The sequence below is a fragment of the Fusarium coffeatum genome (assembly GCF_003316985.1).
Source record: "Fusarium coffeatum strain FIESC_28 chromosome Unknown BRIP53273_contig_32, whole genome shotgun sequence".
NCBI classification, from domain to species: Eukaryota; Fungi; Ascomycota; class Sordariomycetes; order Hypocreales; family Nectriaceae; genus Fusarium; species Fusarium coffeatum.
Window position 1 is genome coordinate 97,831 of NW_022157829.1, and position 12,690 is coordinate 110,520.

The 12,690-nt window shown below is 47.2% G+C and overlaps 5 protein-coding genes across 5 annotated transcripts; 2 read left to right on the plus strand and 3 right to left on the minus strand.

The window, feature by feature from the left end:
* Positions 1 to 1,921: 1,921 nt before the first annotated feature.
* On the plus strand, positions 1,922 to 2,431 carry FIESC28_01097 (uncharacterized protein; the record flags this gene model as incomplete). The annotated part of the gene is made up of 3 exons (XM_031155248.1): positions 1,922 to 1,980; positions 2,054 to 2,165; positions 2,291 to 2,431. 3 exons carry the CDS (start codon positions 1,922 to 1,924, stop codon positions 2,429 to 2,431), a joined length of 312 nt encoding a protein of 103 aa, XP_031020660.1.
* Positions 2,432 to 2,661: 230 nt separating this feature from the next.
* Positions 2,662 to 3,479, minus strand: FIESC28_01098 (uncharacterized protein; the record flags this gene model as incomplete). Its single annotated transcript, XM_031155249.1, has 4 exons — positions 2,662 to 2,784; positions 2,833 to 3,198; positions 3,298 to 3,368; positions 3,419 to 3,479. 4 exons carry the CDS (start codon positions 3,477 to 3,479, stop codon positions 2,662 to 2,664), a joined length of 621 nt encoding a protein of 206 aa, XP_031020661.1.
* Positions 3,480 to 4,637: 1,158 nt separating this feature from the next.
* FIESC28_01099 (uncharacterized protein) lies at positions 4,638 to 6,360 on the minus strand (the record flags this gene model as incomplete). The annotated part of the gene is made up of 7 exons (XM_031155250.1): positions 4,638 to 5,228; positions 5,293 to 5,591; positions 5,656 to 5,968; positions 6,029 to 6,083; positions 6,142 to 6,209; positions 6,258 to 6,281; positions 6,349 to 6,360. 7 exons carry the CDS (start codon positions 6,358 to 6,360, stop codon positions 4,638 to 4,640), a joined length of 1,362 nt encoding a protein of 453 aa, XP_031020662.1.
* A 1,467-nt stretch (positions 6,361 to 7,827) lies between these two features.
* On the minus strand, positions 7,828 to 9,579 carry FIESC28_01100 (uncharacterized protein; the record flags this gene model as incomplete). The annotated part of the gene is made up of 1 exon (XM_031155251.1): positions 7,828 to 9,579. One exon carries the CDS (start codon positions 9,577 to 9,579, stop codon positions 7,828 to 7,830), a length of 1,752 nt encoding a protein of 583 aa, XP_031020663.1.
* A 1,496-nt stretch (positions 9,580 to 11,075) lies between these two features.
* FIESC28_01101 (uncharacterized protein) lies at positions 11,076 to 12,674 on the plus strand (the record flags this gene model as incomplete). The annotated part of the gene is made up of 1 exon (XM_031155252.1): positions 11,076 to 12,674. The coding sequence occupies one exon, from the start codon at positions 11,076 to 11,078 to the stop codon at positions 12,672 to 12,674; it is 1,599 nt and encodes a 532-aa protein (XP_031020664.1).
* Between the last annotated feature and the right edge of the window lie 16 nt (positions 12,675 to 12,690).

Here is a 12,690-nt window from a genome sequence, read left to right on the forward strand (position 1 = left end):
AACACAGAGTAGAGAGAAATGCGCATTACGGGGTCTTACCAATCCGATGCACGGTTACCGCCCAGAAATCAGAAGACATCAGCCATTTGAAATTTGGCAATCTCTTCTAACAAGTTATACTGAGCGTCGCCTGACGAAGCCATCCGATCGTATACCTGCGTTCTTAGCGATTTCCAAGTCCCTGGAGAGCGCCATAGGAGATGTGTTCGTTGCAGGGGTTTGGAAGGGAGCAAGGTTATTGGAAAGTCTCTCTTGGAATGTACGTGACGCATCTGCCAAGCGTCCTCAAGAACCATCTTGGTCTTGGGCACCTCTGGATCAGATCATCTACTTCGATTGCCTCAGACAGGGGTACGATTTCGGAATGTCTGCTCCCCTATCCACCGTGGTCTCATTTGACGTACATACCGATCATTCACAAACGAACATATCGGGCTCCATCACGCTTCGGGGGACATTACACCAAAAAGAGGCCAATATCTCGTCCAAGGATAGTGGTGCGTTTTTCGATTATCAGGAAGATAGAATCGATAAATGTTACGCTCTGGACCTCGTGGGCCTTGATCGAGAAGTTGATGACGCCTACTATCCGGAAGAAGAGGATGAAGAAGGAGACGGAATGACCCCAATAGTCGTTGTTAGGCTTCTGTTAAAGCCAGTTGATCAGACTGGTGGCTCTGAGCTTCCATGCACTTTTAGGAGGATAGGAATCTGTAGAGACAAAGGAACCACCGATCAAGTTTTAGACGATGTGCTACTACCCCGAGAAAATAGAAGTGGAAAGGGAATTTGGAGCGGTATTGTATGGTCTGAAACGGACAGGATAGTCGCTATTGTTTAGACTAGAACTTAGGCAATCAGTAATGCGGAATCTTGAGGTCTTCGAAGACATACTAGCCACAGAGTGACAGCGGGCTTGAACGCATATATCCATTGCATTGTGGTATATATGCAAGAATAGTCAGTAATGAGGTTACTAGTAGATGACCGACTGACTTAAGTGATCTTCCAAAGAGTTTCAGATCCCGGCTCGCTTCTGTTATAATCCTCATGGAGGTTACTGCGATCTATATCGCTCCGAAGATCCCCTAAGTCATCATCGGATCCATCATACCGTTCCTCCTCACGATGCGATTCCTAGAAGTCGTGCCGTATGCTCCGTAATCCGTCCTCGAACGCCACCGCCGATATGCTAGAGTGAAAAGGCTTATTCTTGCTATCTCTAGCACACTCCGACGCTGACCGTAACTCTGACAGGTCTGCTAGCCCTATTGACACCTGAACAAGCTGGAAGGGTGCTATGATCTTTACAATCAAGTCCTTAAACCATCATGACCTTATTAAAACACCGACAGACTTTACAAAGGGAGGAAGGAAGGTATCGGCAAGAAGTCCGTCAAGTGCTGCACGACATCTACCGACACAACATATGCACAACTACCACCGTAGCCCAATAATTGCAACCTCAGACGGCACATTACTTGGTTTATCGTGATTTGACATACTTATTCATGTAGTCATAACTTTGCTGTCCGATATAGGCATCCAATTCGCGCAAGCAGGATATGATTGCGGGGAATAGAGCTGCATCTGTCTTCCAGAACAAGGTTATGGCCGTCCCCGGAAGCCGGAGCATGCATCCGGTTTAGGCAGTCCGGCAAATAGCCGTCAGCCGACGGGACCCCGAACGTTGGATATGGAGATGGAGGGTGGCATACATGCGGCACGGTATTGAATACTACCTACTAGTCTCGTAACCCTTCCGTGTATATGTCTGTAAATATATACCGGCTTCAGTACTTGAAGACATATAAGAATCTAAACATTCATGATTATCTGCTTTCTGAATCCTCACCATTGCACATTCTTCAGTTGTCGTTCTATTCACACACAAAGTACATACCTCCTCACATCTTTGAAAATGCAGTTCTCTCTCGCTCTCCTCGCTCTTCTGCCCGCCGCTTTGGCTGCCCCTGCTGCGTAGGTCTCCCATCTGCACTAGGCTATTCGCCTTTTTCTTGAATAGGTGACGGAAAACTAACAGTCTTGATAGCGATACCAAGTACACCGTCCCAGCATGCGGATGCAGAACCCCCTCGGGCACCTACGTCACGAACAGTCTGTGCCTCTACAACCGTGGCATTCCCACTACAGACAACAAATTCGTAGGTCGACCCATCATAATACGGCTCTCATGACTTCGTTCAATGCTTGTTGCAAACCGTGGCCCGTTGTCCTACAACCCTCATATCCTTTCGAGCTAGTGATGGATGCTGACAGGCATTTCTAGTGCTACACTGCAGACGACCGATCCCCACAGGCAGACAAGGTCTTTACGGCCGATGCCTGCAACGGACAGTCAGCCGGCGCCAAGCCCGAGTGCAAGAGCATCACTGTCTGCAAGAACCCTCTCATCTATGTCCCTTGCTAGAGCAATAGTTAAGCAATGATTGCTATACATCCAGAGGAACTCCTCGAAGTATGGAGATCAGAGTCATGGCACTGAAGCGTCGAGATACTGACAGTCACACGTAATGTGAAGGGAGTGATGCTATTGTTATTTCTAGTCTTCAGCTTGAAGACTTCCTTTTAGTTCAGGTTTCCTGACCGTTGAATCAATTATTTTGCCTCCTGAAACATTGACCCCCTTATTGGAATGCACTAACGACAAGACTCATGCAGCCTCTCGTTACTCGGTCTTGAAAGCATTTCCCATAGCTCAGACTCTTGAAGTGCTTTGGTTATAACCTGGATGTTCTCCTCCTTTGTTTCATTGAAGTCAACCTGCAAAGATTAGCATAGCCTTTTTGAATCCAGGATGGCAATACATACTGGTACCAAGACACCACGTCTTCGATGTTCGTCCTCGACAGGCACAGTCTCGACCTGATATTCTGTGAAGCGCTTCTCAAACTTGTGTACACTATCGTTGTTGTCTCTCGCCGGACTCAGATATCTTTCCCTTGCGTTGTGCTTCAGGACCTGGAACGAGAGTACGAGATCCGGCTTGATATCCAAGCTGACCTTTCCGTCGCTGCCAGGGGCGAGAGGTGCAACATACTGGAACGGCCATGCTCGGAAAGAGTTCAGTTGTTCGATACATCTTGGATATCCGTCGATCAGAATACCGTTGAGCTCACGTCCATCGCGGTTGATAGCGTCGAGAATCGGCCGGTAGATGAATGGATTCAGATCTTCCTAGGTAAGGAAGCCCTGGTTGTCTAGTTTGCTTCGAATTCTGGCCGCAAGTTCAGTGGAGCGATTCTCGCGCATCCAGGCTCGTAAGCCATCGCCGACGGAGTAGTGCACGAGGTTGTGCTTTTGCGCGAGATATGTCGATAGAGTTCCTTTCCCTGCACCAGCAGCACCTATTGTTTTGTCAGAAGCGGTCGACGAGGGGATGTTGAGATATCAATACCGAGAACGAAGATTATCGCAAATTTACGGCTTTGCCCGCTTGGCTTCGATTGAAGATGCATTGTTTTGTTTGTTTGTTGATGGTGGTGCCGAGTTGCCGCGCAATAGCGATGCATTGACGATATGGTGGCACACGCTCGCGTGGTACTGGAAACGTTGTCCGGCTCTTCCGGATTGCAGAATGGTGCAGAGAATATGGGATCAAGTTCAAGTTAACCACTGTCGTAAACGTCCATAACTGGGATGAAGACATGTCATCTGAAATCGAAGAGCTCGCGCCATTCAGGTGGATGGTATTCCAATGCCTATTGGTCGCTAGCGAGAACGAGGATGGGACTCGACTACGAGATGCAAGAAACTTCCTTGTAACTGACGAGTAATGGAAGACGCTCTGCGACCTGCACAAACACTTGCCCTGCTACGTCCCCGAGGATACAGATACAATGGCAAGCAGCTACTTACTTCTGGACGAATACATGTGCTTTTTAGACAAGGGCGAGGGAATGATTACACACAGTAAATCTATTTTGAAGGTCGGTGCTCAGAAAGCGATGGGACAGGTTGTCTGGGACAAGGGTTCCTTCCTTGATCGTGGCGGTATTTATGACTGGGGTAGGAGTGGTTGTAGTAGTAGCATTGCGGAAACGCTGCAGTGGTAACAGTTTGCTGGTTCTTGGATTTGCCCATTAATTAAGCTCTGTTATCTTTCAGAGAGTTTTGTTACATAGAGAGGAAGGTGCAGGAATAATGATACTATCTTCTCTCATAGTCCAAGAAGATCCTTGATCAATTAAGGTCCATTAAAAACTCCCTCGCGATAAAAAAGGTAAAACCTATCTGAGCTCCTAACACATTGATAAGCATGAAGCGTTCCTACTCCACAGAATTATTCATTGGATCTTAAACTTTGGGATATACGTGAAATAAACTGAAGCTATGTGATAACAGAACATCCCGCTCGGTAGATAATTAACACTTTGATTTTGATTAATTAATGCTTTAACAAATGATGATTCTGAAATGTTATTGTTAGAAATCTAAATTGTAGCTGCGTATTCTTGGATGCGTGACAAAACCAAGCAACTCGACTTTGTAGCGAACACTACACCACAAGATGTAGAAGAATTATCCTTGAATAGATGGTGCTTCCACAAAGCGTTAACTCTATGTGATCCCACTGTCACACACCATGTGGTATCCAACCGCAAGATTGGGACAGACTACTCATCAAGCTCGTCAACCTCGTCGGGGATCTCCTCTTCGTCATATCCCTCCTCTTCATAGCCGTCGTCGATACCTGCATCCTGATACTGCTGATACTCTGATACCAGGTCGTTCATGTTAGATTCAGCCTCTGTGAATTCCATCTCATCCATGCCTTCACCGGTATACCAGTGTAAGAAAGCCTTGCGGCGAAACATAAGGCTAAATTGATCGCCGATGCGTTTAAAGACCTCTTGAATGGCAGTTGAGTTACCGACGAAAGTAGACGACATCTCTAAACCCTGGGGCGGGACAGAGCATAGACTGGTTTGGACGTTGTTCGGGATCCATTCAACAAAGTAAGACGAGTTCCTTTGCTGGGCCTTATGCATCTGGTCTTCTATTTCCTTAGCAGACACCTTCCCGCGAAAGATAGCAGCGCAGGTCAAATATCGGCCGTTTCGAAAGTCAGACCCCGTCATCATATTCCTCGGGTTAAACATCTGCTGCGTAAGCTCGGGGATAGAGACGGCACTGAATGAATGGGAGCCCCGGCCAGTAAGAGGCGCAAAGCCAACCATGAAGAAATGCAGACGTGGGAACGGAACCTAGCCGTGGAGGAATGGTTAGCCACAACACTCTTCGATCGTGTGTTTGAACATGGTTTCTTACCAAATTAACAGCCATTTTACGAAGGTCGGAGTTTAGCTGTCCAGGAAAACGTAGGGACGTTGACACGCCAGACATAACCGCTGATACGAGGTGATTGAGGTCGCCATAAGAAGGATTTGTCAACTTCAGGGTCCCCTTGCAGATATCATAGAGAGCCTCGTTATCGATACAGAAAGTCGCATCCGAGTTTTCAACTAGTTGATTCATCGAAAGCGTAGCATTATACGGCTCCACGACAGTATCAGACACCTTTGGAGATGGTACCACACTGAAGGTAGCCATCATCCGGTCTGGGAACTCTAAATGGGTGGTTAGAAATGTAGGAGATAACGATGTGCATCAGATCAGTGGTATGAATCTCACCTTCACGAATCTTGGAAATAAGTAACGTGCCCATTCCGGAGCCTGTACCGCCGCCAAGCGAGTGCGTGATTTGGAAGCCTTGAAGAGAATCGCAGCTTTCGGCCTCACGGCGAACGACATCAATTACCTGGTCGACCAATTCAGCGCCTTCGGTGTAGTGGCCTTTGGCCCAATTATTACCAGCGCCTGATTGTCCGAACACAAAGTTGTCAGGACGAAAGAGCTCGCTAAGTCGACCCGACCGCACTGCATCCATTGTACCAGGTTCCAGGTCAACGAGCACGGCACGCGGCACATACTTATTACTGGACGTCTGTGCAGAGTCTGTCAGAGGCTGATGATTGATTAGAATACGCCATGGAACGTCACGTACCTCGTTGAAATAAACATCCAAGCGCGCACGCTGTAACTCGGAAACCCCGTTGTATCTAAATTGATACGTGAGAAGAATGAACATTTAGCGACGTTTTGGAATAAGACACCTACACTCCACTGCTGTCCAAACCGTGCTCACCCGAAATAGTCTGCCAGAACGCAGAGCCAATTTGGTTGCCCTATTAAGATTAACATGCCGCGTGAGAAGAGAAGAGCGTGATACTTACACATTGGCCAGCTTGAACGTGTACCTATAACGAAAAGCGCATTCAATGTTAGTTTATCCAGATTCAAAGGAAAGGCCAGGAGCGGACTTACAATCTCACGCATAATGAGCTAAATTCAGTAGAGCTGCCTACGAAAATAAAAGCCAAAGTCGAAATGTTGAGAAAGAGGGGTTAGCAATAAGAGTCATAATTTGGCACAAACCCCCAGGGGATAAACATCAGTAATTACACCAGCCACGATTGGTAAGCCAATTGATCTTTACTTTGAGATCATCCATTTCCGAACCCTTTCGGAGAAAACGCTGTGGCACAGAACAGCAGATGGATTTTGAAGTTCATGTCTATTACCCTTGTGACCTGTACGTAATAAAGTAGGTCGATAGCTACAACATGACGATCCAATGAGCGTATTACACACTACTACGGTCTAACTGCGGAAATTGTCCCATTGTTAGATTCAATGCCCGATTGTCTTTTTCAAATGTCAAGCAATTCGCCGGATCCAAGCAAGCGGGAGATGTGGCAGTACAGTAGAAGAAAATTCATTTTTTCTGATCAGATATCCCCACTCTTTTTAATTTATCAGGAAATATCATTATATCATGCAAAGGTGTAACTTTACTGCTTTTATGTATGTCTCAAGAAAGCTGTTGCATGGACGACAGGGACATCATGCTAGGCTTCTTAGTAGGGAGGATGATAGTGATGCTATATCCTTCAAAGCTCAGCGGGTTATTCCTGCTTTCGTGTACGCGCGGTTGCATGATCGCGTGCGCCCCTGCTAGTGGAGGAGGAAAGAGGTGTGTAACTCTGATTGGCTACAGCGAAGCGGTGTTTTCCGAGGATCTTGTTCATTTTTCATTATCGCGTCATAGTTGCGACTGCAATATATTAGTCTGAAAATATCTTGTTATACAGATAATAACTTGCAAATGGAGTTAATATCATCTGAAGGGTGTCGGGTCCAATACCCAAGGCATTCAGACTCTGGTAATAAGCGCGGTGAAACTGTCTAAGAATATGTGACTTAACTTTTGTATTAAAATCTAAGCTCACCATCTCCGTCGGGCCCAGAACGTTGACAAGCTACTGCAGCAAGAGCCCTTTCTTACACTGGGTGGCGACATCTGATAGCTGACACCAGTTTTGTCAGACATACAATCAACAGATACGGGTTATCTATTTAAGAGAGGCAATTTTAAACCAGAGGGACCGGTCAACGAAGAGTAGAAAGAAAAGTACTAAAGTTTTAGTAGGGCTATGAGACTGGCCTATCTACAGAACCAAAACCTTATACTTTCACCGGAATAGAAGGTCCGCGATAACGTGTCTAGGAACCATCTTCACCTTAAATAAAACGCTTAAGCAGAAGCTACAGGCCACTTTTACACTGCACTGGCTTTACTTCTACTATACTACGGAATTGATGCTAGATATAATGATAGAGAGCTTCTTAATGGACATGAGCATCAGAGGGCTTACTGCAATTGGCACACTAAAGATAGTTGCTTCCTAACTTACCCAGGATCTGTATCAGCCACTGTACAGAGATTAAAAATGATCTACCAACTCAATATGTCCCTCCAGCGTTTATCAGAATTGTCATAACTGTACCTCGAACTTCACTGCTGGAGGAATATTTCTTGGAGTAACCCGCTAATCTAGCTGGGGAGTTACCTTCAGAGTCTTCAGCCGTAGGATCGGCTCCGTGTTTGAGTAACGCCTCGACAGTATCAAGTGCGCAAAATTCCGCGGCAATATGTAATGGCGTAAGACCGGAACGACGAGTCTTTCCCCATTCAATAGGTGATTCGATATACTGTGACTCTCGGCATCCCCAATATATCTCGTCTTGTACTCGATGCTTTCGTGTTGGGCGACTGGGAGGGCTGTCAATTGCAAAGGAAGCGCGACTGTCAAGAGAGTCACCACCCAACAGCAGTGTCTCGACCAGCCGCGGTATTTCATCACTTTTCCCATAGGTAGGAATCATAGCGAGGCAATGAAGCGGTGTCCAACCATCGTGCGCACCTTTAGAAGGATCGGCACCGTGGGCCAGAAGTAGCTGAGCTGCCTCGACTTTCCTTGAGGATGATAGGCCTGCAAGACTTGGTTTTGTGGGTGCTAGTGCCCTCAGCAACGGTGTCCAGCCCATGGAGGCAGTTTCGTTGATATCTAATCCGACGTTGTCAGACAAGAGATACTTGATAGTGTCGACTCGGCCTCCTGCAGCGGCAAAGTGCAGCGCCGTTTCGCCATTATGATTACGCATCGTAAGCGCATCTTTGTGCGACTCAACTGGTATGCTTGAAAGAAGTTGGTGAAGTACTTTAATAGGCGATCCATATGCGGCAAAGTGCAGAGGAGTATTTCCAATTAGATCTTGCTGGCGGACAGAAGCATTGAATGCAAGAAGAGTGTGGAATACAGCTTCGGTCGGCTCATTGTCCTCCCTCCTTCGACGCCATACAGAATCCCTCTTGACACGAGCCCCCAAGTAATGCAATGCAGTCTGTCCTTGACAATTGGTAATATTAGGGTCCGCACCATTGTCAAGCAATGCTTTCAGACAGTAATACAATTTGCGACAAACAGCAGTCCATATGAGAACAGGCTCAATCCCACGGGGTCCAGGCTTACTGGGATCGGCCCCGGCAGCCATAAGAACCTTAACTGATTGCGACTGTGCATCAATCTCCGCCTGAGTCTGATCTCGACGTTCAAAACATAGCTTAGGTACTGTTACCTGAGCCAATGCAAGGTCCAGTGCCTCTTTCTCGAAGGCGATGTTTTCGGAGAGGAGAAGCTGGAGATTTTCAACATGCCAATTCTCTGCTGCCGCACGTAATGCCCTACCTCTCGACGCAGACGACCAATTATTCTGACCCCAGCGCAATATCTCGCCTAGTGTAGCGGTGTCGCCGTATTGTGCTGCTTCTACCAAGCAGCTATCGAAGCCTGGCATGTTATAGCCGTTGATATCAGGATTGATGTGTTGCCAGATCTTTTTGAGAATAGCATGGTTGTTTAGCCGAGCAGCCAGTCCTAAAGGTGTCGTGGGGTACTCTAAGTCGAAAGTGTCCGGCTCTTTAAGAGGATCCGCACCAGCTTGTAGTAAGATATTGACGGCTTCTTCATTCTCGCGATAAATTGCCTGGTGCAGCGACGCACCATATCGGTTGATAGGTTCGTCTAGCTTACCTGAGAGGAAGCGCCGAAGAGCCACAAGGTCGCCGACAGCGATAGAAGAGCTCAAGCTTTTAGGGACAATTCCTGCCGTTTTCCAATATGTATAATCGGGGATGGGTGCTTGTTGAAACATTTCGACGGTGTTTTAGCTGAGGAAGGTTAGGAGAAAATCCCTCATGTTCTATATAAATTTCTTTATCGCCTGACAAACAGTGGGGAACCTTCAGTTGTTGCCTAACTTGGCGTTTTCCCATGCCACTCCACAGCAAACAATCCCCAAGTTCATTAACAATTTGATTAATTGCGCATAACTAGAACTCTCACGTTCCAGTATCATGAGTTTACGGGGTTAAATGAGAGCTTTCTCAAGTAAAAGTAAACACCTCGTCCTTATCCTTTCTATCGTCAATCGTGAGTACTTCCCTTTCCATGATACCATGCATATAGCACTCGCTTACATGCGAGTATTTGCATCCAGCTTCCTTCCTGACCACAAACGGCACATTTGAGCCATACAAGATACAAAAAGTCCCCTTTCTTAGCCCTCATGGGAACATAGCTTGTCAATCCAATTTCGGTTGCCGCGAAGGGTCGTGGCTCCGTTAGCATGGTGAACGCTCGAAGGCTATCAATCCCCTGGGGACGGTCCTTCTGGAGAAGATATTCCGGGATGATATCTACTTCGAGGCTTTGGTCATATGAGTCTCATCTGGCCTCATACAGTATTGCGCAACAAATGAGTCTCGGTTACCGGTGGAGATAAGAATTTGTCTCGGTCGTCTACTCAATACAGTATGCTCAGGTGGCCACAACAAGCCACAGTCTGAGTCGCTGGCTTATCTCAAGTCTAGATCTCACTAGGCAGTTTCAATAGATTCAAACTCTACCTAGTAAGACAACAGGCTAAGTTCTTAATTGGATACAGGCGATGGTTCGCGGTCAATAGCTCCATCTTTCGCTTATTTCGGGATTAGTCTGGCGCCACTTGTGCGGCACCAATAGCTTGGTTTCAATGTTTTAGAAGCTCAACGTCTGCTAATGCAAGGGACTTCGTCAGCTTACCACAGAACGTTCTGAGACAAGACCAAAGTCTGGATTGCTTGACCGGCAGACCGGCTCTTTCAGCTGCCAAATTTGCAAGTGGTTGCTTAGAGCGGTGAAATTGTTTTCAGTATTCCTCTCCCATCCAGTAAGTGCCACAATCTTGAAATGGCAAGCTGAACGTTTGTGGCTTATTTTCCCCGCAACGACACAGCTATTTACGTCTCACAGAAAGCGCCTTTCGTATATATCATTGGCCACGGTCCGTTCCGATGAGTCCAGACTGCGCCGCGTATGGTCCATCACATACCTGCTAACGATTGAAATGGCAACTCCGCCTATTTTCCCTTGCAACTATTGATTTTCTTGTCAGCATGTAAGACTGAAGCTGAAAATATTGGAATGCAGAGTTTCTCTAAAGAGATGTGATCTAAACCATCTGTGGGAGCCGCGTGGCATTTCACATGCTAGAGTGAGTCTCCATGATAAAGGCTCAGAGAACTAGTATAAAGAGTAGGCTTCAGGACAGTTATCTTGATTCTATATTTTGTCTCAATTCACCATCCAGGGCTTCTTCTCCACTCAACGATGACTATTACCGCCAAATTGGGGAGCTCTTTCAAGGGCAACTCCTTCGCCCCTAACACACTCTCTTACGCGCGTGCCAACAATATCTACTCCTCTTCCACCTACAATGACACCAAAGACCCCAAAGGTCCCAACTTCCGCAACTTGAACCCTTCAGAAATCCTTCAGCCTTCTAGCATCGAGGATATTATCTGGGTCGTCAAGACCGCCACTAAAATGGGCAAGCCTCTCGCCATTCGATCGGGAGGTCATCAATACAGTGGTGCATCTTCAACTGGCCCTCAGGGTATCCAGATAGACTTGCAGCCTACGTTCCGTCGTCCCAATGTCGATCTTAATATCTTGAGGGAGAATGGCAAGGTCTACCTTCGCTCTAGTGTTAGCTGGAAACTCACCGAGATCTTTGACTTTCTCAAGGACAATGGTGTCTTTATGCCGACTGGTCAGTGCTCTACTGTCTGCCTTGGTGGGCATGTTCAGACTGGCGGTTACGGCATGCTTGCGCGATCATTCGGTCTTCTCGGAGACTGGGTCCGTGAGCTTGAGATCGTCGACTACAAAGGCAATGTACTCAAGATTACCAAGGACTGCCATCCGGACCTATTCTTCGGGTTTCTCGGAGGCAGTCCCGGTAATCTGGGTGTCCTGACACACTTCAAGATTGAAGTTCAAGATGATAATAACCACCAAGGCTCCAAGGGCATGTGGGCCGGCTTCGGCTATTCAGAGGAGACACTCAAGACCCTTCTGGATCTTCTCGTGAAGAAGGGTGAAGACCCCAAGTTCCCTCGTGGCTATGATTTCACTGTCAATATTGTCAGCAGACAAGCCAACCTCCTCGATCTCTTCCCTGGTACCGAAGATGAACTCAAGAAGAAGCTGCCAGACAGGATTCACGACGGCAAAGATAACATCGCCGATCTCCTTAAGTTTAAGTATGCCATGATCGTCGTCTATGCCCAATGGGTCAATCTTCACGAAGAGCCCTACTCAGACGATCTCTTCAACCAGATCAAGAACGTGCCAAATGAGTTCAAGATTATCAAGGAAGCTCCCGACAAAACTCCCATGTCTTACATCGCGTCCATGTGGCTATTCGCAAGCCCTCGCGAGTTCCCTTACCCCTACGATAAGCGCACCAACAGCACCGCGTCAACCCAGCTCTCCAAGACAGGCTGGTCTTCTTGGTTCGCCGGCCGTGTGAACGAGGTCATTAAGGACAAGAATAATGGCCTCTGGGTCTCATCCCAACTGCAAGTCTACGGTGGCGAGCAATCCATGTTTCGCAGAAATAAGGGTAACGGCACAGCTTACACTTTCCGCGATGCTACTTTCAGCGGCACATGGGACGTTTTCTTCCAAGGTACGAGGGAAGCAGCCAAGAAGTGGCAGGATCAGAATGATGTGGGCAGGGCAAAGTACTTTAGCAAAGAGGATCGACGTGTTCTCTGGGGATCGTATGGTGATTGGAACATGAAGAATGTTTGGCAGCACTACTACGATCCTGACACGTACAAGAAGGTGCAGAAGATCAGGAAGACTTATGATCCCAACGGGACATTTACTGCCAACCCTTTCTGTGTGGAGGCTTTGAAGTAGACAGTGCCCAGAGAGT